Consider the following 23,390-nt stretch of genomic DNA (forward strand, 5'->3'; position numbering starts at 1 on the left):
ACTGCTGCTGATGCTCCTGCCAGGACTGGGTCTGCAAGGGGACTCAGCCACCCAGGGCAGCCTGGGCAGGGAGGTTGTTTGTCCTTGCTTGTTTTGGGCAGAAATCCCAACAGAAAATGATCCTTTTAAAAACCTGTAGCTCCACAAAACCTGATTTTATCTTGGCCCCATGTTGGAGGACAGACGGAGGAGGCATTTGTCCAAAGAGTTTGATCATCATCTACTGGAGACAAGGGGAGGAGGATGTATTATTTTTGTCTGAGACCTGCTGTCAAAACCAGCCTGTCACGATGGCATCCGCTTCCATTTCAAACCGGAGCCTTTCCCCAGTGGTGCGGGGGAAGAGCTGCAGTGTCCGGGGCTGGAGCAGCCTGGCACAGCCCCAGCACAGCCCCCCCTGTCCTGCACCCTGGCAGCAGGATCAGCAGCACTGCCCTTGCAGCCAAATGCTCAACCCCCTCCTACCTTCACGGAGCGTTTTTTCCTTTAATATGTAAAATTTGTCCTTTTTCCTCCCGTCTTTACGGTCTCTGTGCCATCATCAGTGGTCAATCATTGCAGTCGGCACTGTCCACAGAATAAATTCAGAGACGAGCTCCTCCTTTGCTCTGCTGTCAGTGGGGACACTAACAGAATAAATTTGCCGAGTTATTTGAGATTTTCTTGCCTGGAACTGGTACCCAAGTAAGTCCACGCAGCTCTACGGCTGCCTGGACCCAGCATAGTCACCACCCTGATGGAGTGACAGCCTGGGTTTCATGTTAACCCCTGGTTTTGGGAACCTCAGTTGTCCCGATGTCCCTTGACTGCCGCCAAGGGAGCAGCATCTCGCTCCTTTCCCCGGGGAGACGCGTCTGGCGCAGCCAGCGCGGCCACATCCAGCCCGACTCTCGCTACCCGTTTTAGCTGAGCAGAACCAACACAGCGCTGTTTCATTTCCAGTTCGTGGTCGTGGGCGGCAGCCCCAACAGGATGAGGGCATTCGCGCAGTTCATGCAGCGGGAGCTGGGCCTGGGCGCCGGGGAGGAGCTGCCGGACATCAGCGCGGGCTCGGACCGCTACGCCATGTACCGCGCGGGGCCCGTGCTCTCCATCAGCGTGAGTTCAATTTGTGCCGCTCCGCGGGCTCACGGCAGCCGGACAGGGGGGGCCTGTCCCTCCCGCGCCTCCGCCTCTCCCAGTGCCACCGGCAGATTTTTTTCCCCCTTTTCAGTGTTCAGCCATTACCACCCGTGCAACCTCTCAGCCGTGGCAAAGCTGCTTCTGTTTGAATAACATTCCTCGGCACCCTGCAGGCTCCGTTTGGAAAGTGCCATATTAACAGACACACACATTCTGCTCAGCTTGGGTCTGGCAGTTTGAGAAGCAAAGACCACTTCCCACCACGCATGAACCATGCAGTGTTGCTGGGAGCATTACACTGACACGAGCTCTAAAACAAAATCCTGCTTTACTATTAATTACTCTTTCAGAGCAGGATTTTTGGCACCGCACAAAGGGAAAAGCAAACACAGGCTGTGTTTGGGAGAGTCCTGCCGTCATTTCTTCAGGCACGAGATCAGTCTGAAATGTGATTCACAGGAGATGGAGTCACTCACACAATAGAGCTCATGTCTGGTCCCTCTGACAAAACCAAACCGATCCTGACCAAGGGAAAAGCCTGAGGGAATCAATCTGATCAGATCCAAGGGGAAGAATCCCCACAAGATTTGCTGTTGCTCAGCCTGGCAGCAGCAGTGACACAGCCAGAAGCAAACCCTTGCTGAGCTCAAGGCTGTGCTCCAGCACCATCTCTGGCCAGGGCAGGAGCCCTTCGCCCATCCCTGCAAGGGGACCCAGGGCAGAGCTGCAGAGCTCTGGCTGGCCCCAGATGCATCGTGTGGAGCCGCTGCCAACATCACATTTCTACAAGTTGCTTAGAAACACAACTGAGCTCAAACATACAGGGGCAGGAACACAGATTCCTGCTCTGAATATTTACCATGAGAATAAATTTTTTAGGCATTGGCAAATAACCCAGGCTGATGTTCCAGAATAACAACATGCAAAAAGGTTTCATATTTAAAACATGATACAAGGACAACAGAGCACTGGTATCAGAGCCAACAGAAGGGAGACAAAGCAACATTGAAACTGGCTGTGTAAAAGTTAATTAACGGAGCTTCCACATGTGCTTCCTTCAGGTTTTTGAACATGATAGCGAAACCAAAAAATTGTGAGGCATTTTAAAGGGTAAAAAGCAAACCCCATTGAACCAAACACCTTTTGTTCTTAAAGGTTAAGCTGAGGAAAGGACGTCAGTCTAGCAACAGAGCAGAAGAGAGACAACCAAGTGAGGGAGGGCGGGCCAGAAGCAGCTCCAGACCTGCAGAACATCTGCCAGCCCTGGGGAGCAGCAGCAGAGATGGGAGCAGGGCAGCACTGTCCGTGGAGGACGGGAACTGGCCAGTGCCAGCGGTGGGGAGCTGGCAGCCAGGCAAGGGCTGGGGACAGAGGGACACCAGGGCAGAGGATGTGAGCCAAGAAGCAGGACAGGTGGCCTGCAAGGTGTGCAGCAAACCCCTGACCCTGAAACCTGTCCTTACTGAGGGACATGAACCCTTCTGTCATCCTTGGTGCCCAGCAATGTGGTGGAGATGCTCTGGCTTGGGGCAAGGACAGGCTGGAAGGCACTTGGAGAAGTGGAGGCTCTGGTTGTCCTTGCTGAAATTCATCACTCCCAGAGCACAAGCAAGACATGACAGAGTCTGAGCCAGCACATGGCATTAGGACAGCAGTGCAAGGGGAAGGTCTTGGAGCACTCAGCTGTTAGGACATGTTTGTGGAGACCTGTCTTGAAAGAGAGGCACCATTTGTGCGCCTGCACAGGGTCCCCAGGGATGAACACCTTCCCTACTGATGAGGAGAACCTTTAAATCATCAAGGGGAGGAGAAATGGGTTAGACACTTTCACCTGGACAGGTTACAAAGACCCTGAGATGTCTCTTCCCCCTTAACAAAATTGCTGTTGCAATCACCAGGGGAAAAGGTCCCAGTGTAACCCTGAGTTTGTTGCAGTCATGTACCTGTCCCCTGCTGCAGCCTCACAAGCACTGACATTTCTCTTTTCTCTCCTTCCAACAGCATGGGATGGGCATTCCTTCCATTTCCATCATGCTTCATGAGCTGATCAAACTGCTGCACCATGCAAAATGCCGGGACGTTACCATTATCCGCATCGGTACTTCTGGAGGCTTAGGTAAGCGATTCGTGGCCTTCCTTCAGAGCAAAACAGCTTCATTAAAATAAATTCCAGTGATAGGTCATGCAGTTCTGAGCTTTACCACTGTCAGGTCTCCAAATATCCCCAGTACCCTGGCTTGTGCCAGCACTGGTGGGGCAACAGGCCCAGGGCAGTGACCATTCCCTGTGCGGGCACTGCTGAGGTAACTCCACTCCTGGGATCAGTTCTGGGCCCTCAGGACAAGAAAGACACTGGGGGGCTGGAGTGTGTCCAGAGAAGGGAATGAAGCTGGAGAAGGGGCTGGAGCACCAGGAGTGGCTGAGGGATCTGGAGAGAAAAGGAGGCTCAGGACTGACCCTTTCACTCTCTCCAATTCCCTGACAGGAGGGTGGAGCCGGGGTGGGGGTCAGGCTGTGCTCCCAGGGAACAAGGGACAGGACGAGATGAGGTGGCCTCAATTTGTGCCAGGAAGGTTTAAGCTGGATATTAAGGAAAAAATTCATTCTCCAAAGGGCTGTCCAGCCCTGGCACAACTGCCCAGGGCAGTGGTGGAGTCCTCATCTCTGCAGGGATTTAAAAGCCATGTGGATGTGGCACTTGGGGACATGGGTTAGCGGTGGCCTGGGCAGTTCTGGGGAACAGTTGGACCTCATGATCTTAGAGGGCTTTTCTAACCCAAATAAATCTGTGATCTCTGGCCAGAGGAGTGTTGCAGCTCACTCCTGCACAAGCTGGTGGAGGGACACGATCTCTGCAGGCCAGAAGCAGTTAAAACCCTGTCCCTCAGCACATTCCCACAATCGCTCATCTTGTGCTGATTCCGTACATTTTACTTGTACATCTGCGCTATTGCATGAATTTCAATTATTCTCTGACATCTGCTTTACTCACCAAAAAGAGCAGCCCCACAGTCCCAGGCAGCTGTATTGAGATCTTCCTGCCATGGTGGAGTTTGGCAGCAGGTCACAGGTGTTACGAGCTCTGGCTTAGCCTCAGTTTCCATCTGCCCAGGGATCGAGGCCGGGTCTGTTGTGATCACGGACAGGGCCGTGGACTCCTCATTCCGGCCACGCTTCGAGCAGGTGGTGCTGGGGGACGTGGTGGTGCGAAGCACCGAGCTGGACAAGGAGCTGGCAGAGGAACTCCTCGCCTGCAGCAGGGAGATTGCAGACTTTCCCACGCTCATCGGCCATACCATGTGCACCTATGACTTCTACGAAGGTAAAACCACCCTGCTCTGTCCTTCCTGCCCCCAAAGGTAACGCCAAGTCTTTACATTCTTACATGGACAGAACTGTCCACTGGCCCCAGGAGGGTGGCAGGAACGGACCCAGCGGATGTGTGAGGGCCCAGGCAGAGCAGGGGCACCCTCAGAACACACAGTACCTCTTGTTGGCACCTTGCTGAGTCTGCCCCTGTGCTGTTCTGTTCAGCAGGGTTGTCACTTCAAAACTACCAACTGTAGGAAAATGTCAGGCTGCCTATCAGATTTACATGAACAAACTTTGGTTACTCTAGAACCCTTTCCTCTGCAAAACTAAATACTGATTGCAGAGTAGATGAAATGTAATAAGTGAAGAATTAATAATCTGAGCACTATTTATAAACCCTTAGATCTGCTTGCAGATGCAGCCATCTGTGTATTGCTCAAGGCCATGTTTTATTTAAACAAAAAGCCATTTGAGAGGATTAAAGTAGGAAGAGCAGTAAACTGAAGCACTGTCCCAGGTCAGCCCAGCTGCAGGCAAGCATTTACCTTCACAGCTGAGGTGCACCATGGACCTCAGGAGTGGGGATGGCTTGTCCCCACAGAGGACAACATCCCCTGCACTTCACACCTGTGGGCTGACTTGGCCCTTTACCTGTGGTGAAACCTGCACCATTCTCTCCCTACACAGAGATGTGTCGTGCTGGCTTTAACATGGAGGGGAAGAGGAGTTAACAGCTACTCAAAGGAAAACTTCATGGGTCTCAGATAGAACATGGGCACTGTCAGGTTTTCTGTTTGCACCTATGCCCTGTGCCTGTGACCCTGCCAGGGCCAACAGTGACACTTCTCTTCTTCCTTCCCAGGTCAGGGGAGATTAGACGGTGCACTGTGCTCCTTTTCCAGGGAAAAAAAGTTGGAGTACTTGAGCAGAGCTTATGATACCGGTGTAAGGAACATTGAAATGGAGTCCACAGCATTCGCTGCCCTGTGTGGGCTGTGTGGCCTCAAAGGTGAGTCCTGTCAATTCTATCTCCTCCCTGCACCCTGCTTAACCCCCCTCCAAGGGTTCTGTTTGATGCCAGAAGGCCAAACACACATTCCTAACAATTTGAACTAGAAAAGGACACTAAAACAAACTTCATAGCTCAATAAAACCCAAGGCCTGAGAACACATTGGACAAACCAAACCTTAATCCCCCCCACCTTCTCCTGGCCCTACAAACACGTCCTGGCCATGCTGGTGCAGCCCACCCCAGGGTTTGCTGCAGCAGAGCCCATGTAAGTGGAGGGTGGATGCAGAGCAGAACCAGTCCTGCCACACTGGCCCTTTGCCGTGAGCTCCAGGGGGGCAGACCCTGCTCCACCCCTGGGGGGAATGCGGGGTCAGGAGCGAGGTGACAGCGCTCCATCCATCCATCCATCCATCCCTCCATGCGTTCCACAGCTGCAGTTGTCTGCGTGGCGCTCCTGGACCGGCTGGAGGGGGACCAGATCCAGGCATCCCACGAGGTGCTGTGGGAGTACCAGCAGCGGCCCCAGCGCCTGATTGCCGCCTTCATCCGCAAGCGCCTGGGGCTGGGCCCCGCACACTGAGCGCGGCTTGGGCAGCGGGGCAGGTCACACTGCGCTGGGAGCGGCTGGGCAGGACCTGCCCACAGCACGGCCCCTGCTCTGGCAAACCCCAAGAGACTCGGTCACTCCGCACTCCCACGGGAGAACACCTTCCACAGCCGAGGGGAGCGGCCGGACCCTACGGACACTGCTGTGCAGGAGCTGCGGGGACACTGCTGTGCAGGAGCTGCAGGCTCCAACTCGGCTGCAATGGCTCTGACACGCATGGCCAAGGACAGCTCCAACCTCCAGCATGGCTGGAATGACACACGTGCACACCCAAGGACAACTCCAACCTCCAACACAGCTAGAATGACACACGTGCACACCCAAGGACTGCTCTGACCTCCAACACAACTAGAATGGCTCTGACACACGTGCATGTCCAGGGACAGCAGCTCCAGCCAAAATTTGCTCAGAAATAAGGCTGTGTTACTGAGCTGCAGGTTCCTCACTCCCAGCTCCACTCATTGAAAGTGTCCTGTTAGGGTCACTCCTGTCCACAGTGATCCTGTAGGAAGGAGATCTCTTTGCTTTGGGCATAAAGCCAAAGCCCAAGTAAATGATACCCCAAATTAATCGATATTTGTGACCATTATTGTTACTCACTGCTGTTACAGAGGCTGTTCAGACTTTCATTCCTACAGTATTTAAAGATGTGACAAACTGGCAGGTGCCAGAATTTAAGCATGAGAACCCGTCTCTGGCTGAGCAGGAACAGCTTGACCTCTGTCACAGGGTGGGCAGGTTTGGGCACAGAGACCCTTGTGAGGGAGTGAGATGAGGAGCACACAGTGCTGACATGACCTGATTTCACATAACTGCATCTTTTGCATCCAGCAAGTCATCTGCAAGTGTCTCCACAAGCTGGAGGAGTCTGAACTGCACCTGGGTGGAGTGGAGGGGTTGTTTGTAGAGGGTCCCTTATAGCCTGAACAATTCACACAAAATCACTTTCAGTTCTTAAGGTTCACTAACAAGCTTGCTTCCAAAATAATTTTGACACCTTTGGAACAATAACTTACAGGATACTTACAGGGAGCTTGCAGGATAACTTACAGAAGGTGTTGCAGGCCAGGCTGGATGGGGTTTAGAGTGAGCCAGTCTAGTGGAAGGGTGGGTGGAACTGAATGGGCTTTAAGGTCCTTTTCAACCCAAACCATTTTGGGATTCTCTGATGATTCTATGATATCATGAAAACTGATGCCATGAAAAAGCAAACTCCACTTTATACAAGAAAAAGAGACTGGTTCCTGGTTTCCATTCCAAGAGGGCTGGTTTTAGGCTCTGATATTAAGATGACAGAGAATAAATCCCAGGACATGAGCCAGTGTCTTCCCAGAATGGAAACACATTCCTCCAGTCACTTACCATGCAATCCAACCTACCATTCCAACTCAGTTCTGCCAAGTTCAAAGTCCACTTCAGAAACTCCCATAATAACAGCAATGTACCTTCAAGCTCTTTTGTGAAAGTAATTTAAAATCTCTCAAGGAAAAGGAATACTGGACTTGAATCTCAAAAGATTTTGCACCACTGAAATTATCTTTTAGATCTGCTTTTAAAGGTAAGGAAAAAAATAATCAACTGCCACAGGTTTTGGATGATCCCTTTCTGGGAATTGTCCTGCAGCCACTCTGTTCCTCACAGCACAGCACTGCTGGTCTCCCCTCAGGAACATCCAGCCAGTTGTGAGGCTGGTCAAGTGTGTTTTAAAAATAACGAGCTAGCCCAAAGGAGATTCCAAAATAACAAGCACAAACACACACAGAGTTGTAATTTTAGCCCAAACTCGCAGAAGCCGAGCCCAGACAGCGCAGCTCCCACGGCTCAGGACAGGCTCTGCAGCAATTCCCCACCAAATAACTCAGCTGCAGTACTGAGGTGATGCTGCTCCTGGCCTGAGCTGTGCTCACCCATGGGGTCTGTCACACCAGCTGCCCCACCCTTGGCACCCACCTCGGGGTCTCACCAGGTCCCGGCGCTGTGCCCTGAGCGCCCTGCCCGGGGCTGGGAGGGCTTTGCCAGCGGAGTTCTCAGTCTGAGGGGTGACAGCTGGACATGTCTCTGCAAAGCTCGGATGGGACACACTGACACCTGTAAGGCATTACAGTTCCACATTAAAGAGGTTCCCATAGTGGCCCAGAGACACAGGTAGGGATGTTCAGATCTTTCTGCTACTCATCATCCTTAGAAATTTCTGGTCAAAGTGCTAATTTGTAACTTGTTTACAATCCTTTTATGCTATCTTTACGTAAGGCTTGAAAACATAATCAATTACAAAAGGAAATTACATCAATTTCCCTTTCAGTTAATAGAATCATATTCAGTAATGTCAGCTCCAAAGTAAAGATCCCAGCTCTAATTCTAATTTATAATTTATACTGAAAGACTAATCTGCAATATGAAATTGCATGACTGGCTTGCAGTAAATATGATGCAGCAGATTGGCTTCTAAATATAGACAAAGGTTTAAGTTTCTTCTTATAATAATCAAAGATTATTAGAAACATTCATGGTAATGAAGATTTTGTAATTAAAAAATCAAATTCTCAAGAAACTTGGAATGAAAACTGTGGGATTTATTCATGTAACGTAATATATAATCTAAAGTAACTGCAGTGCAAAGTTTTTTGGATTTCTGCTGCCAACTGAAGCCCAAGAGCTCCTACTCCAGGTGCTGCCCATCAGATTGGCCCGTGCTGTGTGTAGGAGTCCTGTGTCCAGGTGTCCCAGCTCCCAGTTCAAGGGGACATGGACACTCACACTGCACCAGCCCACCCCCCAAGCTCCCCAAACCTGCACCAGGCAGGTGTAATGTGGTGCAGCACTGGGGAGAAAGGCTCAGCAGGGGTTTGAATGGCTGCACACACAGGGAACTGAGCAGTTCTGTGACACAACCAAAGGGAATTTATTAAAGGTTTGCACCCCTGAAGCTCATCTGCTCCTCAGACAAGAGGTGCTCTACATTTCAAAAGCTGTAGATTCCATGTCTCTTCTTGGAAGCTTCAGTGGAGGAATTTTTGGCAAAATCTCTCTTGCATAAAGTGTTTTATGCAGTCCAGCTTCTCGGAGAGCGAGCTCGACACGGAGCCTGGGGTCAGAAATGACCTGGCAAAACAAACACAGCAATGATCCACAAAAACCAAGCCACACCTTCCCCATGCACACAATGCATCTTACAGGTTATCTGTGGATGTATATATTTAAAAAGCTTTAAAAAGGTAGTCAGAAAATTATGGTCATAAAATAAAGCCTTCAAAATAGAGAAGCTTTACAGCTAGCAAGCCTTATCTCACTGTCCATACCCCAATATTATCCTTTTGAATATTCATAATCACAATCATACGATATGATCACAAAGCAAAGAGCCCTGGTTGCCTTCCTCAGCAAAACTGAGAGTGCAGGTGAGAAACCAAGTGATTTTTAATCCAGCTGCTCCCTGAGGAGCTGCTGCCTTTCCTCCTGTTCCCTGTGCACACAGCCCTGAGTGCAGCACACAGTCCAACCCCTTCCTGGTTCTTCCTGTGCAATCCAAGTGCTTCGAACGCCTTTATGGCTTTTCTCACAGTGTTGCCTTGTGCTTACATGGCAGTGCCACTTCCATTTCTCAGAATGACAACTAATCCCAGGAAAATTACTTCTGAACTTTGTCAGAAGATTAGTTGACAACATTTGTAAGCCTCTTTCTGGAGAGACTGCCCCACCAGTCACTCCTGATGTTTTTATCTCACACACACCATAGTCTGTGTTCTACTGCCCCTGTTGCTGTTTAGGATATGCTATTAAGACATCCATGGCCACAGTGGCTCACACAGGATCACAGCCAGTTACCTGCTCCTCACTGTACGTGTGCAGCCTGAACAGGGGCTGCTGCAGCTCAAACTCTTGGTTGGCTCCGATGCCCATCCGTGCCCGCGACGCCACCGTATCAGCCACTGCTCGGGCTGGGTCTGACTTTGCAACAACAGCGACCTGAAACACAAGACGTGAAAACAACATTCACTCTCTGTGTAGAGCCAAGGTGAGAACAGGCTTTTATCAGGAACACACATTTGAGAACATGATCATTCACTGCCTTTGCACTGTAACAGTGCTGAGGTGCCAGCCTGGGCCCAGCAAGGACAAGAGAGAGAAGCGACAGCACCCTGGGCTCTCCAGCAGAGCCTGACACGAGCTCCAGCATTCCAAGACAGTCACCACAAGGACCCAGAATCCCACAATTCTGCAATACCCACAGTTCTGCAACACCCACAATTCCAGGAAATCCAAACTTTCAGGTTGGTAGTTCACAATTTTTACAGAGTCATGGCCAACAACATTGAGTGATATGCCCCAAATAACATAACTCTGTTTTTTTTGTGAAGTGCATCTGCTTTAACTGTGTAATTTCCTGGGGCTAGATCAGTATCAAAGACTCTCAGACACTGTATTGTGCCAGAATCAATCTTCTTTCATTGCTTACTTTCTTTGTGTTAAAATATTCAGATACAGGATAATACTACTTTGGAAAAATACAGAAAGATGCATGAGCAAAATAATCAAAGTCAGAACCCCATCTGATTGGCTAGAACCATAAAAAATGGCTTAAATTTTGTACGATAATTTTTTTTCCCCATCTCTTTAATAAAATGTCATCTTTGTATTTACAGGCTGCCAAAATCTACAGGCTGGCTGGATGACTTTACTAAAAAACTTTTTTCCCCACATACAAATAAGGCACATACTTTATGAATTTCATTTCATTAGTGTGAAACAAAGAATAAATGTTGGTTAGAAAAGTGTAACAAAGTGGGAACTCCCCCATTCTGGGCAAAGGCTGTTCTAGAAGTGTTTTCTACTCTGGCAAGAGAATTGAGTCAGTGGGCAGAGCTCAGCAGTTCATGACTCCCAACCAGCCTCATGCAAAACCTGATGCAAATGATAGTAAAACTCAACTAGGAACTTGGAAAAGATGCAAGAGAGTTATTATTAAAAATGCTTTGATAACCTAAAATAACACTGCAAAATATTTAATTGAATCATTTTTAAAAATAAAGCAAAACTGACTGGAAATGTGCTCAAGTTCAACAGTTTAAAAAAACTACCGAAAGGATACCAAGGTTTATCTATTATCTATTATCTATACCTGAGGTTTATCTATTCTCCTTCTGCTCAGCTCTCCCAAAGAAGTTGGCTCAGAATATTTGGCCTCTGTGATAATTTATTTTCCTCTTGACTTTGCACACCCCATTACCAAGTAAAAGCACTGGTGAAGCCACCAATACCCCCTGAGGGTTAAGGAAGGGTTTCACAGGATGCACTGGGATGGTCCACTGAAGGGAAGGTCAAGGCTGCACCAAATACCAGATTTTTAACCAAGGGTAGTCCTGGTGGAAAAGCTGCTGCTTAAATTATCACAAATGAAAAAAAGGGGGTTGAAGACCCCCTTTTCCCCCTCCCTATTTTCCTTTGGCTGCACATTTAGGGTGCAGCTCCTATAGTGTACAGAATGTGAACTCTAGCTTTTTCCTACTTTTGGCTTTTTCAGAGGATAAAACCAAGGAGATTAGATACAAAAATGCAAGTGAAAGTAAAATTACTCCTTCAGAAGTAGCAGTAGAAAAAAATAACTACATTTACTACATTTACCAGCACTATATTTACTATGACATTAGTAAGCATTAGCATGCATTTTCTGGAATGTCCTTTAAGAAATAATGTGCAAAAGTTTCACAGAGCTAAATATCTCGGAAGAAAAGTCATCCAAGAAGTGTAAGTTTCCAGAATTTAAAAACAATCTAAATTACTTATAAATCTTGCCTAAGACTCAGGAAAGACTTAAGATCATTAAAATAAAAATTAAAAAAAAAATTCAAGGAAATCACATTCAACCTAGAAAAAGCCCTCTCTATCTCCTTTTCGATATCAACAGCTTCCACAGTGCAATTTAATGTCATAATGTTCATGTTGTCAGAGCTACAGAGCACACAGGATTTACAGCATGATAGAATTACTGTCAGTCAGCCCAGGAGTGCATTTTAACTCATTTATTTATTTGCTTGATTGTTCCTTTTATGTCTCAGTGCTCTGACAGTGTGTTTGTTCCCCTGTGTGTGAGATCAGTGCAGCCCGGGCTGACCCACCTGCTGTCGGAGCATTTCCAGGCGCTTCTCCCTCTCCTGCTCTTCCCGGGCCTGGAGCAGGAGCTGCTCCTTTCTCTCCAGCAGCCGCTTCTCCAGCAAAGCCCGTCGGAATTCCACCCTGCCAAGCACAAAGGGAAACGCTGGGCAAGGGCAGTCTGAAATTCCTCTCTTGGTATTTGTGTTGAAAATTACCCTGATGTTTTCTACATCCACCTGATGCTCAAAACACCTGAGAAGTGCAAAATGATTTTCCACTTGAACATATTCTCTTTTACGGAGTTTTTTGTTTGGGTTTTTAGGGGAAGAGGGGTTTGGGGAGTTGTATTTTTTGATTTGCTTTTGGGTGGGTTTTAGTTGGTTGGTTGTTTTTTTGAACAACTTGGCTAACCTTTCAGATTTCATGTCTAGACTGCAGATTTTCTCTAACGTGCTTTATATAGTCCTGGTACTCTTTTTTTTTTCTCCCCCAATTTCTTTGCCAAGAAGAAATGTTCTCTCACATCTGTGTATGGCAGAAGAAATCTTTCCTATAACCCTTTCCATTAAAAGCAACACCTCACTCCCAATCTTGTTACTGGAAGAAGCAAGAAAACTTGAGAATTACACCCTTCTTCCAAAGGAAAAAGGTGGGGGGTTCACACCAGTAACTTCAGGACTTTACCATTGTCCTGCTCCCTATTTCACAGTAGGGGAAATATGCCCGACAGCACCACCATAAACACATTCCCTGATGACCCTCAGGCCACTGCCAGACTCTGTTCCTTATGGAGCTGTAGATATTTGCTGGTACCTCACTTTTAGTCCTTAAACAAGAGTTGCCAATGCCATGCTTTGCATTTGGAGAGTTGTCCTTCTTTTGCCCTTCAAATTTGAACTCCCCCTAGAGAAACTGAGACGAATGAGCTGCTTCAGCTACACTAAAACATGTTCTGTTATTTTCTTACTCTCCAAGTTTTAGTGAGCTCAAAGGAGCTTACTGTACTTCTATGGCACACTTAGAACTTGTGCCATAAGTTGCAAAAATCGGAACTAAACCTCCAGTTCTGTTGGTGGCTAGCAAAGACCTCTGTGCCAATGATCCAATCACAATTAGCAGGACAAACAGATTTGTCCCAAGAGGGTGGTAGGAAGCTGCCTGAGGGTGCCCTAGAGAGGTTTCCAGTTTCTCACTGTAGCCACTGTAGGAGGTCAGGCAGAGGAATGCTACAGCAGTGGCCCTCAGTGGTTATTCTGTCTGAGGAAGGGTGGGGGAGAAGCCTAATCTGCTTTTTACATGAAGAAAATTTAATAAAAAGCAGATATTAATATTTCTCTGAAAAAAATGACAAAAATTATATTATACTAAAACCCTCTTACTCTGTTTGAGCTGACTACTGTTACACATCTTCTAAAACACTCCAGAGTTATCAAACACAACATTCAGTTGAAGCTTCTGTGCATGGCCAAGAGGGAAGAATGGGGGGCACCCAGCCGGGTCTAACCCAATTACTTGGTCTTGCCTGCAGCAGTTTTCCTGCACACAGGAATGTTAAGCAGTGCTAAATTGGGACATTGTGTTGCCTTTCCATACCTAGTTTGAAGTGATCCAAGTGATCCCAAGTGATTGCCAAAAACCAGGCGGGCAGAGCGGGGCAGAGCAGGGCTTGGCATCACGATGCGTTCTCGTAGCTGTGTTATCCTAGACCATCTAAACTGAGACTAAAACTCTGCTGCACCAGGACACCACGATGCCACACGTGTGCCTGAGGTCTGCACAGTCAAATGTTCTATTTGGTTCTGTAGGTCAGCTCTGGGTAACATAATACTGAGTGTTTACTGGCTTCTGATTCACAATAGCCTGAAGGGATGATTATTTCCTCTCCACATTCCTCAAAGAACTGTGCCATTTCCTTGTATCTTATTCTACAACATTTATTAGCATAAGAAAGAACATTCCCAGCTCTATGGCAGAGTGCAATACACAGGTTTAAAGAAAAATGAGTTTTCCCTGGTCAGTTCTGCTGAAAATTCAAAACACATGTGTTTCTTTTCCCATGAGCTAAAATCACTGCAGGAACGTTTAAGGAAAGGTAAAGATATATTTGTAGCATAAAGATACAAACATTTAAATTTAGCTGTCAGCAAGGTGTCCTAGCAAAATAAGACTGAAGTAGTGTTTCACACAGAATGCTTAAGACCAAGTTTAATATTCAAATGCCAATGGCACTTGAATACTATTTTAATTACATTTCTGATCCACACAGTTTGGTGGTTCCCAACATGTAAAAAGAGACAGGCAGTGCTTTGGGAGCAGTTACAACCAGACTGCTTTCCCGGGTTGTGTTCCTCTGACAGAGGGATTCCCCAATGAAATGGAGCATTTCTTCAGCAGGCCATTAAAGGCCACGTTGTGCAACAAAGACTTGGCACTTCAAGTGTGAGCAGGCTCAAGTCCAAAATCCCATTAAACAGGTACAACTAGATGAGCAGTTTAGGACTCTCTAAGATAATAATTAATATCTTTGAGGCTGTTAAGTGCTGAATGAGCTCCTTTCACTTGCCCCTCAAACAAACCAAATCTGATTATAAATCATTTTGCAAAGTGGGAATGTAGGTGGTCTCATTACTCAGCTACAATTAAAAAAAAATCACCAAGGGAGCTGGGTTTAATGTGTACATCCTGTCATGATTCCAAGTTCAGTGCTTACAAAGGTGTGAAATCTTTGATGGATATTAATTAATTCAAACTGCCAAATAAATTGTATCCAGGGCACAATCGTGATGAAACCTTAGTGTATAGATTGGGGTAATTGCCAAACAGGAAGAAAAAAGTTACTTATCTCAGTTTATTCTAGTTCAGAAAGCTGGAGGATCAAAGCAAGCTAGATTATAAGAAGCTCCTATTAATACCATAGGTATTCACATTTCATTTCTTTTACCTTTCTCTGTCTTTAGCCGCTTGTTCAGCCATTAATTTTCTCAATTCCTCCAGACGTCGTAGGTCTCTCTCCTCCTGTTCTTGCCACTTGAGCTGTTTCTCAGCCCAGTATTTTTTCAGCTAGAGTTTGAACAAACACAGCAAACAAATCAACACTCATTCCCAAGCCAAGGCAGTGACAACAAAGAAACCAAGAAAAGCATTAAGTTAGAAATTCCAATTTTGATCTTTTTAGAATAAAATTTCTATTTGAGAGCACTACAGACTAACAGAAGGTTTACTAGGAGAGCAAGAGGGTGTGGAGCCCCCACAACAAAAGTAGTAAACTCAGACTGTGGATGCTAATTTGAGCATATTTTTCCACTGCAGTCTGAAGACCATCACTTCCATTTGTTCCCTGCCTTCCTACTCTGCCATCAAAAGCTGCAGCTGTGCTGCTTACACAGGTGAATGTTCCTTGAGTTAGAGTGTCCTGAGCTGGCTCAAAGGGCTGCTCCAGGCCAGCCCAGCTCACTGTCTAAGGTGGGGAGTCCACTGAGGAATGGGAGGCAGCACTTGAGTGTTCCTCATATAGGTCTGGAGCTTTTCCAAAGCTGAGTGGGAAAGAAAGACCTCAAGGAAGACTCTGGAACCTGAGCAGGGAAGCTTATCTGAAAAGATGAGGAGGCTTGGATGCAAATGGAGGAATAGGGGCTTAAAGTAGATATTGCTGAAGTGAAACACTGGACTTTTCATTTTAATGACTTCTACAGGATCTTGTTCCTAAAACCATGGCAGTTCTTCAAAGACAACTGGTGGAATTTGTAGCAAGCTTGTAACTCCCACCTTGCCATGACATACTTTGCACATCACAAAATCATTCACATTGGAAAAGATCTTTAAGATCATTGAATCAAACCATTAACCCAGCACTGCCAATATCATATAATCATAGAATATTTAGTATCTTCCTGGCATCCCATCTGTCCCTGCCCTCTGGCAGTGGGAAGCCATTCCCTGTGTCCTGTCCCTCCATGCCTTGTCCCCAGTCCCTCTCCAGCTCTCCTGGTGAAGAAAAATTCTTCACTGTCACAATTCAGAATAAAACAGGTCTTCCAAACAGTGCTTATATTTCAGAATTCCCAACCTGTAAGCCAATCATTTCTTTAGACAGGCCACTTTTGACATATGAAGGTCAGGAAGCAACCTGACCTAGAACCATATTTCTTAGAGTGCTTTTATTTAATATTGTTTCAAATACTTCCATTTATGAAATAAAACTCTTTTGCAATTACTCCCTTTTTGTATTCCTCATTGCCTGAGGGTTTTATCACTAATTAGGAATCAATGGATATTTTTGAAATTCCATCTTTAAATATATAGGAAAAGTTCTGATCTGCAGTCCAATAGAGCAACTGTAGCACTGGCACTTAGAATTAATGGCATTTTACCCTTTCCTGTGTTTGGAATTGCTTGACATACCTTGCCTGGTTACAAACCAGGTAGAGGGTGGTCATTCCTTTTACACTGCTCACAAGTATTTTAAATATTCTTCTTTCTGCCCCAGAACATTCCCCAGAAAAGCAGCTGCAGTATAAGGTTAGCAGCCCTTTTAAGGATCTAAGATGGAAAATACTCCAGTGAAACATGACTGCTGACCCCAAACAGCTGCTATTCCATCTGTGCATAGATAGAGGGCAATTCTATATAGATATCACCCACAAGAAGAGAAAAGTTTGCACAAGAATATTTACAGATAAAATGAATATTGCTGGTGGTTGGGTCAGCACTGTCTGCCCAAACCTCTTCCTTCCCTATGGTTTCAGAGCCACCTGCCACTACAAACACTGTGTGTGTGAAGGCAAATACAGAGAACAAGCTGGAACAAAAAGAACAGCAGCAGCAAAGCTACTCGTGACCTAAGCAGCAAACCCTCACTAAATGTCCCTCTCTGTATCTCTGGACTCAGAGGTAAAATCCTAATGAAACAACCTCCTGGATTTTTGCCACATCATTTAAATAGAAAGGCCAACACAAATACATGTGTGACACAGCTTGGTTTGTTAAAGCATTACATTCATTACAGCAGATTTCTGATTCTCTGCTAAGTTGCACCCCAGCCATTTCCCAAGGGGTGAGCACACAAGCACTGGGAATGCTGTCCCTGGCAGATGTGCTGGTCCCCCACCCTGCTGTCCTGCAGGCTGGGAGCTGTCTCCTCTGCTGCATTGCAGCACTCAGCTGCAGCACTGGGAGCTTCCTGAGGCTGCCACGCTGCTCAAGGCACAGATCTGTGGATCAGAGCAGCCGTGCCCTGTGCTGCTCTGTGACACGGCCACACTCACACACTCACTCGGCCAGGCTTTTGTTTTAAAGACAGGCAATGAGGTGACATAACTGGTGTGTCAGTGCAGGCAGCTTTAGAGCTAAAATGGACTGGAGCAGGACCCAACCGACCATCTGTCCTTCTCTATGTTAATACTTAATACAAGTGGCATGAAATCGATTAAAGATTATAGGAGCAATTGTACACATTAATATATGCAAAAACATATAAAAGTTTCTCATACTTTCTCTTTCTCCTGAGCTCTACGACTGGTTTCCTGTTCTCTCTGTAGCCTTTCTTTCTCATCTTCCTTTTCTTTTCTTCTGGCAGCCACAGCAGCTTCTAGTTTAGCAGCTTCTTCCTGCTGTGCTTTCCACTGTAGAACCTGGAAGAAATGGTTGAAGAGACAGTCCTGCAGCAGACTGTGTAACTCTCTGTGACTGTGATCCTGCCAAGCTGAGACTGGGAAGGAAACTCACGTAATCCATTTACAAAGTAAGATTTATAATCTTATCAGCAACACAATCATTTAGCAAGCACCACCTCTCCACATGTTCACGTGCAGTTTGCAAGTGACTGGCATAAGATGCAATAAAATCACATAGAAAAAGATTTTAGGTAATACTGCTAAAACCATCTCAGTAATTCAGATCTTGAATTCCCCTTCAGCACTTAGGCTTTCAATGACATGTATGTTCCTTAAGGAACCTATGAAGGGATGGAGACCAAGAGTCACAGCCTCCAGCGCCCGCACTTGTGTGCCAGCATTGCACTCCCACCCAGGACTGCTCCAGCCACAGGGGCTCCAATTCTGCCAGCTCTCAGACAGTGCAAACTAGCCTGGCATCCCTGCCCATTCCCAGGGGTTGTGACCGGTGTCTGGGGGGTCCTGCACACACAACACCCCCTCCTCTGTGGGAAGAGAGGCAGCAGCCACCTGGCAGAGCAGGCCAGGGCTCAGCTCGCCCACACCTCTCATTGCAGAGTTTGCCCTGCTTCTTAACAAAACATTCTGGAGACGGGATGGACCACCCAGCTCAACCTGCTAAACATCCACTCCTGACACGACCCTGACAGACTGTTAGCTAAAGAAGACACCCATCCCCTGTGCCATGGGCAGTGACTCATCTTCAGCCAGCGAGGGTCCCAATTTACCTCAGTGCTGTCAGGAGCACTTGTGTGCTCATCTGTTTCACACTGGTTTCAACAGGATTAATGATGTCTCCTTTTTGTTGGTTTGCCAGCTCTTTCTGTAATGGATTTGTCAAGTGCTAACAGAACTCTGCATTCCTCTAAGGAACAAGCATTGGAGCCATTTTTCAGCAGGCTTTCTACACTACAGTGAGTACTTTAATACTAAGATATTAAAATGCTTACAATTTTTTCTACCTTTACTGCATTTTGCTGCCTGTGTGCACAGACTATTAATTCTTCTGGTCTGTACTTATGAAAGATGTTCTGTTCAGAAATCCAGAGTTCCCCATGGTCCAAGGTTCTCGGTGATTTACATCTGAGTGATGCCGCGCTTGCCTCACTTCTTGCTAAAATAACAATTACACTTTGCTCTTTGCAATACACTGATCAGTGATGTGACTTCTCATGGAGGGCAGGCAAAGTAATAACAAGAAAACAACCTGAAAATGAAGAGCGTGCAGAGGATGGAGCCAGATGTGCCCAGTGACAGGATGGGAAACAGACAGGCAGAGATTGAAACTCCTGAAATTCCACTCCATCCATCACTTCCCTACTGAGAGGGTGGATGGACACTAGAACATGCTGGCCAGAGAGGTCATGGAGCCTCCAGCCCTTGGAGAGGTTTAACCCCTGGATTGGGCAGGATCCTGGGTCACCAGCTGTGTCTGACCCTGCCAGGGCAGGGGGTGGCCCCCGGGAGTCTGAGAGGTCCCTCCAGCCTCAGCTGCAACACCCGAATTAAACCTCCCTCACACTTGAAACTTGTAGCACAACAGCTGTTTAAATCCAAATCTTCATGTAGCAATTTTGCCAGCAGCCTGCTCATGCAGTTTAGCACTTTAGGAATCTAAAATAAAATGCTAAATTGTTTCAGTTACCCTCCACTTGCCACACTAATGAACTCAAAAAGGAATGCTTTGAAAATGACTTACAAGAACATGCAATCCTTTCTACCTGGCTTTTGAAACAGACCAAAGCAAAACCATATGCAGGAAGCTTTAAAATCTAACAACAAGCAAACAGTGAATGAAATCTGCTAAAAGCATACTCAGATTGGAGCTGGGATAAGCTGCAGAAGCATTTGAAGGAGCTTTAAACGTCTGTAATAACAACGCTGAGATTTTTGGAACAGAAATGCGGTAACAATCAGATTATGTAACAAAAAATTGCTTTTTGTAAGCTTGGATTTTCCTACATCCTGCTTCACACTCCTTTCAAACACTGTCTCCAATAGTGGGATCAATGCCACTGGGCTCAGTACCTGATGCAGCTTCAGTTCCCTACACGTCTGAGAACTCTTCTGATCGCTTATTGGTCTTCTCTGGATATTAATTTACCTATTAACCGGGGATTTTTTTGATTGTTTGATTGTAGTCATTAGCACTGCAATTGTTGGCCTCATTAAATTGGTCTCAGTGAAAGCTCCAGTTCCCTGACACTGCAGGGGAACCTCTGCCTGGAAATGGATGTGGAGAACAGAGTGGGCCCAGCAGAGTCTGGGACAACAACTGACTGAAGGAATCAAACCCCACTGAAGCAGGGAGCACATACAGGTACTAGTTCAGCCTGAAATTATCTCAAGCCTCCTTATTAATTCATTCTGATTAGCAGTGGTTTGCTTGGCAATGTTACAGTCTTGTGCCAGGCTGTGTCACCTCCCTGGGTTGTTCTCACATAGCTCTTCCATTACAGCCTTTTGATTCAAGTCAGAAATCAATATTGGGGCACAATCTACATTTTTGACAGGTTTCATACAAACAAATGAGCATAACCAAGCATTGAATCCAGAACTTCCCTCAGCTGACAAAGCACTCACTAATCATCCAGCGAGGTTCCCCAGACAGAACAGATAAGCCAGTAACTCAGGGTGTAATTCTGCTCTTACAACACTCCCTACTCTGCCCTAAATCACCAACATGCACATTCAGGGTGTAGAATCTGCTTTTCATCTTTATCTAGTTAGGCTTCTGAATGTACAAGCCCATTGCCAATCAGGAAAATGGGTAATGAGAATGCCAAAGGAGACTGTAACTATACCATATTTGCTCACCATATCCAGTTATTATTTTCTGCAGGCAGCACATGAAGTTAGTTTAGATTATCCCTGCCCCCTCCCCCATGTTTATCTAATCCATGTCTTTTCATAAAGACAAAGACAATTCACTTCCTTTAAAAACAATTCATAATTCAAAAAAAAAAAAAGGAGGGGGAAAAAAAGGGAAAAATTGGTAAAAAACAGAAAAGCAGCATTTACAAAATATGTATAAAATGGGATTCAGCAGGCTGGCCTTATGCCGTGGTTTTTCCCACATGAAGAATAAAGTCATATTGGGTTCCTAAAGCTGAGCTACACTGAAGCGTAAGACATGACAAAAATTAGACATTAACCAGCTGATTTAAATGCCAGTATATTTCACTTTTTAAACCACACTGGAACATTAAAAGCCTCTGTGCTAGAGAGCAGTTGTGGTCCCACAGCCCCTGTGCAGGGAACATCTCTGGGGAGCCCCATCCACAGGAGAGGTGCCCAGAGCAGTTCCTGTCGATGGGGTCCCAGGCTCACAAACTGGGAGCTGCACTATCTGAACTGCTGGTGCCAGAGTGGGCAGCCCTGAGCTGCAGCTCAGGGGCACAGTGCAGAGTGGCAGGAGGGAGCTCTCCTGTGCCACCCCGCAGGGAATGGAGCGGGATAGCTGAGGAATGTCCACAGCACCTCCCTGCTTTCATCATTCTGCTGTTTAAAAGTGACCACCTGACGCTGCATTGCCGGCATTCCTACAGCTGAAGCTTGCCAAGAAAGCCCCGCTGCATTCAGCGAGCTTTTATCTCCAGAGGGTCTGGAGAACAAAAAAACTTCCAGAACAATTCTGCTTCACTGCAGCAGCAATCTGGGAGCACAGACTGCACACAAAAATTAATGTGTTCCTGATTGCATGCTTTCATTCCTACGAGTGCAAAATCAGAAGGGTAGATTTTACTGTGTCAACAATAAATGTTTTATTTAAATATTAAAAAAAATCCCAGTAGTTAAACTAATATTGAAAATACACTGAAACCTGGCTCCCCCAGTGCCTGTTCCACAAAGCAGCTTACATTTTAGCAGTACAAGCACTGTCAACATTAAGTTCTGAAAGTTTTTAATTACAACTGGCATTTCAAGTACATTTCACAGTTCATGTATTATTAGAGAAGCTTTTGCCAAGTGAATTATTAAATTGCTCTGCTGAACAGAATGTGTGCACACCTATTTTCAGTTCATTATTTCAATATTGCATATTACAATAATGTAAAGTACACTACAAACTAATTAAAGTAATAAATTAGTTCTTTCACTCTAACATCTGAATAGTAATAATGTATTTACCATTTACTTAATGCTACAGATACATCTCTTTTAAAGACAGAACAATCTGAGAGACTTTCCTTGGGAACTCCCATTAAATTAGCAAATGGTAACGCAGCACCATGTAAGATTTTCTCTTTAAGCAGCACTGACTTACAGACCTTGAAGCTGCCTATGGTGACACAGGAGGTGTCATCAAGCTCCTGAAAGGGGTAAACAGAAACACAGGACAGCTGGTGTGAGCAGGGTCTGCACAGCAAAGGTCACACAGGGAGCAGCACCAGCCTTTGGAAATGGAGACAAACACTGGGAACATAAAATGCCTGGGAGGAACAGTGCCAGAAATGACTACCCCGAGCTCAGGTCAGTGCTCTCTCACAGGCTACGCCGTGCCACGCTGAGCTGCTGGAATTCAGATTCTAAGCAAAAATTCCCCATAATCCTGTGATAAAGCCAGCCCTGTTTGTCATAACTGAAGTCAGAAAAAGAAAATCCTGAGATGCCCACCCTGATTCTCTCTAGCTTGCTCTTTCAACTTTAGAAAAATGACCCAATTCCAATACCCTTCCAGAATCTCCCAGGATTTTATTAATCTCTGAAACATTTCTGCTCACCTTTCCTAATTTTTATTATGGTTTGCAGGTTTTTTTCTCCTGTTCACAGCAGAAACTGTTCACAATTGATTCTAAGAATGCCCAGAGAAGAAAAACTTGAAGGGTCTCTTCAAGAAAAATAACTTCACAAATGAAGATGCCACATGGCAAAAGAAGTATACCACAGAGTTTGGCTGGTCATGGAAGCCCCTGATGGAACAGGATTCCAGCACGAGACAGAGCCAGCCTGATCATGGTGGGGTCCAGCAACAGCAGCCGCAAGTCAGGGCTGTGTGGTCACAAATGGCAAGATGGGATTAGGAAATGACCAGAGAACTCAAATACTAATTAAAGCAATTCAATATATATATAAAACCCCAAGGATAAAGAAAGGAAATAACACATCCCCCCACATTTATCCCACAGTTCCCACTGGTTGTTCTGCAAAGTGGGTGGGAAACCCCAACAAGCAAGAGCCACAAAGCTGTCCCTTCACAGTGGGGCCAGCACAGAGCATGTGAGCTCAGTGTTAGATTGTGCACATCACCTGCCCCAAAAATCAGTGTAAGTACCAATACAATTGCTGCTCTGTGGCAAAGCTCCATGTTGGGCTACTGAAAGTACCCTTGAAGCACAGAACACCTACAGCAGCTTTTTGGCCTGTCCAGGCAGAGCCCAAGTAGTCATTGAGAAACACAAAATAAGCTCTGGAAAGGATGAGCAGTGAATTGAAGGATACCCTGCATCTGCTGCCTTCCATAGGATTGTTCAGTCTGGAGTCCTCCAGTCATCCCTACAGCTGCTTACACTGCGCTCCTGTGGAGCTTGGGAGACAGAGGAAGCTTGGGATCAACAGAGTCCAAAGCACC

At 46.3% G+C, this 23,390-nt stretch overlaps 2 protein-coding genes and 1 long non-coding RNA gene across 14 annotated transcripts in view; 1 reads left to right on the forward strand and 2 right to left on the reverse strand.

The window, feature by feature from the left end:
* UPP2 (uridine phosphorylase 2) overlaps window positions 1-7,504 on the forward strand; it is a 293,492-nt gene extending 285,988 nt beyond the window's left edge. For all 3 annotated transcript variants that reach the window (XM_050339704.1, XM_050339703.1, XM_050339702.1), the window contains 5 exons: window positions 943-1,098; window positions 3,124-3,238; window positions 4,235-4,444; window positions 5,297-5,443; window positions 5,878-7,504. In XM_050339704.1, the coding sequence (XP_050195661.1) occupies window positions 943-1,098; window positions 3,124-3,238; window positions 4,235-4,444; window positions 5,297-5,443; window positions 5,878-6,026 (777 nt within the window). In that variant the 3' untranslated portion in view covers window positions 6,027-7,504. The remainder of the gene's footprint in view (window positions 1-942; window positions 1,099-3,123; window positions 3,239-4,234; window positions 4,445-5,296; window positions 5,444-5,877) is intronic.
* Window positions 342-4,239, reverse strand: LOC126652689 (uncharacterized). 2 transcript variants are annotated; one of them, XR_007632027.1, is made up of 3 exons: window positions 4,115-4,239; window positions 3,066-3,258; window positions 342-626 (listed from the first exon to the last, which is right to left on the reverse strand). It is a non-coding gene; the product is annotated as an uncharacterized LOC126652689 (long non-coding RNA). The 2 variants fall into 2 exon arrangements; XR_007632028.1 differs by lacking the exon at window positions 342-626 and adding an exon at window positions 2,569-2,909.
* Window positions 7,505-8,602: 1,098 nt separating the features above from the next.
* The window catches only part of CCDC148 (coiled-coil domain containing 148), a 52,299-nt gene continuing 37,511 nt past the window's right edge, over window positions 8,603-23,390 (reverse strand). For all 9 annotated transcript variants that reach the window (XM_050339668.1, XM_050339667.1, XM_050339665.1 and 6 more), the window contains 5 exons: window positions 17,636-17,776; window positions 15,088-15,206; window positions 12,170-12,287; window positions 9,879-10,019; window positions 8,603-9,155 (listed from right to left, as the gene is read on the reverse strand). In XM_050339668.1, the coding sequence (XP_050195625.1) occupies window positions 9,009-9,155; window positions 9,879-10,019; window positions 12,170-12,287; window positions 15,088-15,206; window positions 17,636-17,776 (666 nt within the window). In that variant the 3' untranslated portion in view covers window positions 8,603-9,008. The remainder of the gene's footprint in view (window positions 9,156-9,878; window positions 10,020-12,169; window positions 12,288-15,087; window positions 15,207-17,635; window positions 17,777-23,390) is intronic.

This window comes from Myiozetetes cayanensis, unplaced genomic scaffold, assembly GCF_022539395.1.
Source record: "Myiozetetes cayanensis isolate MyiCay16 unplaced genomic scaffold, myiCay2020 scf9, whole genome shotgun sequence".
NCBI lineage: Eukaryota > Metazoa > Chordata > Aves > Passeriformes > Tyrannidae > Myiozetetes > Myiozetetes cayanensis.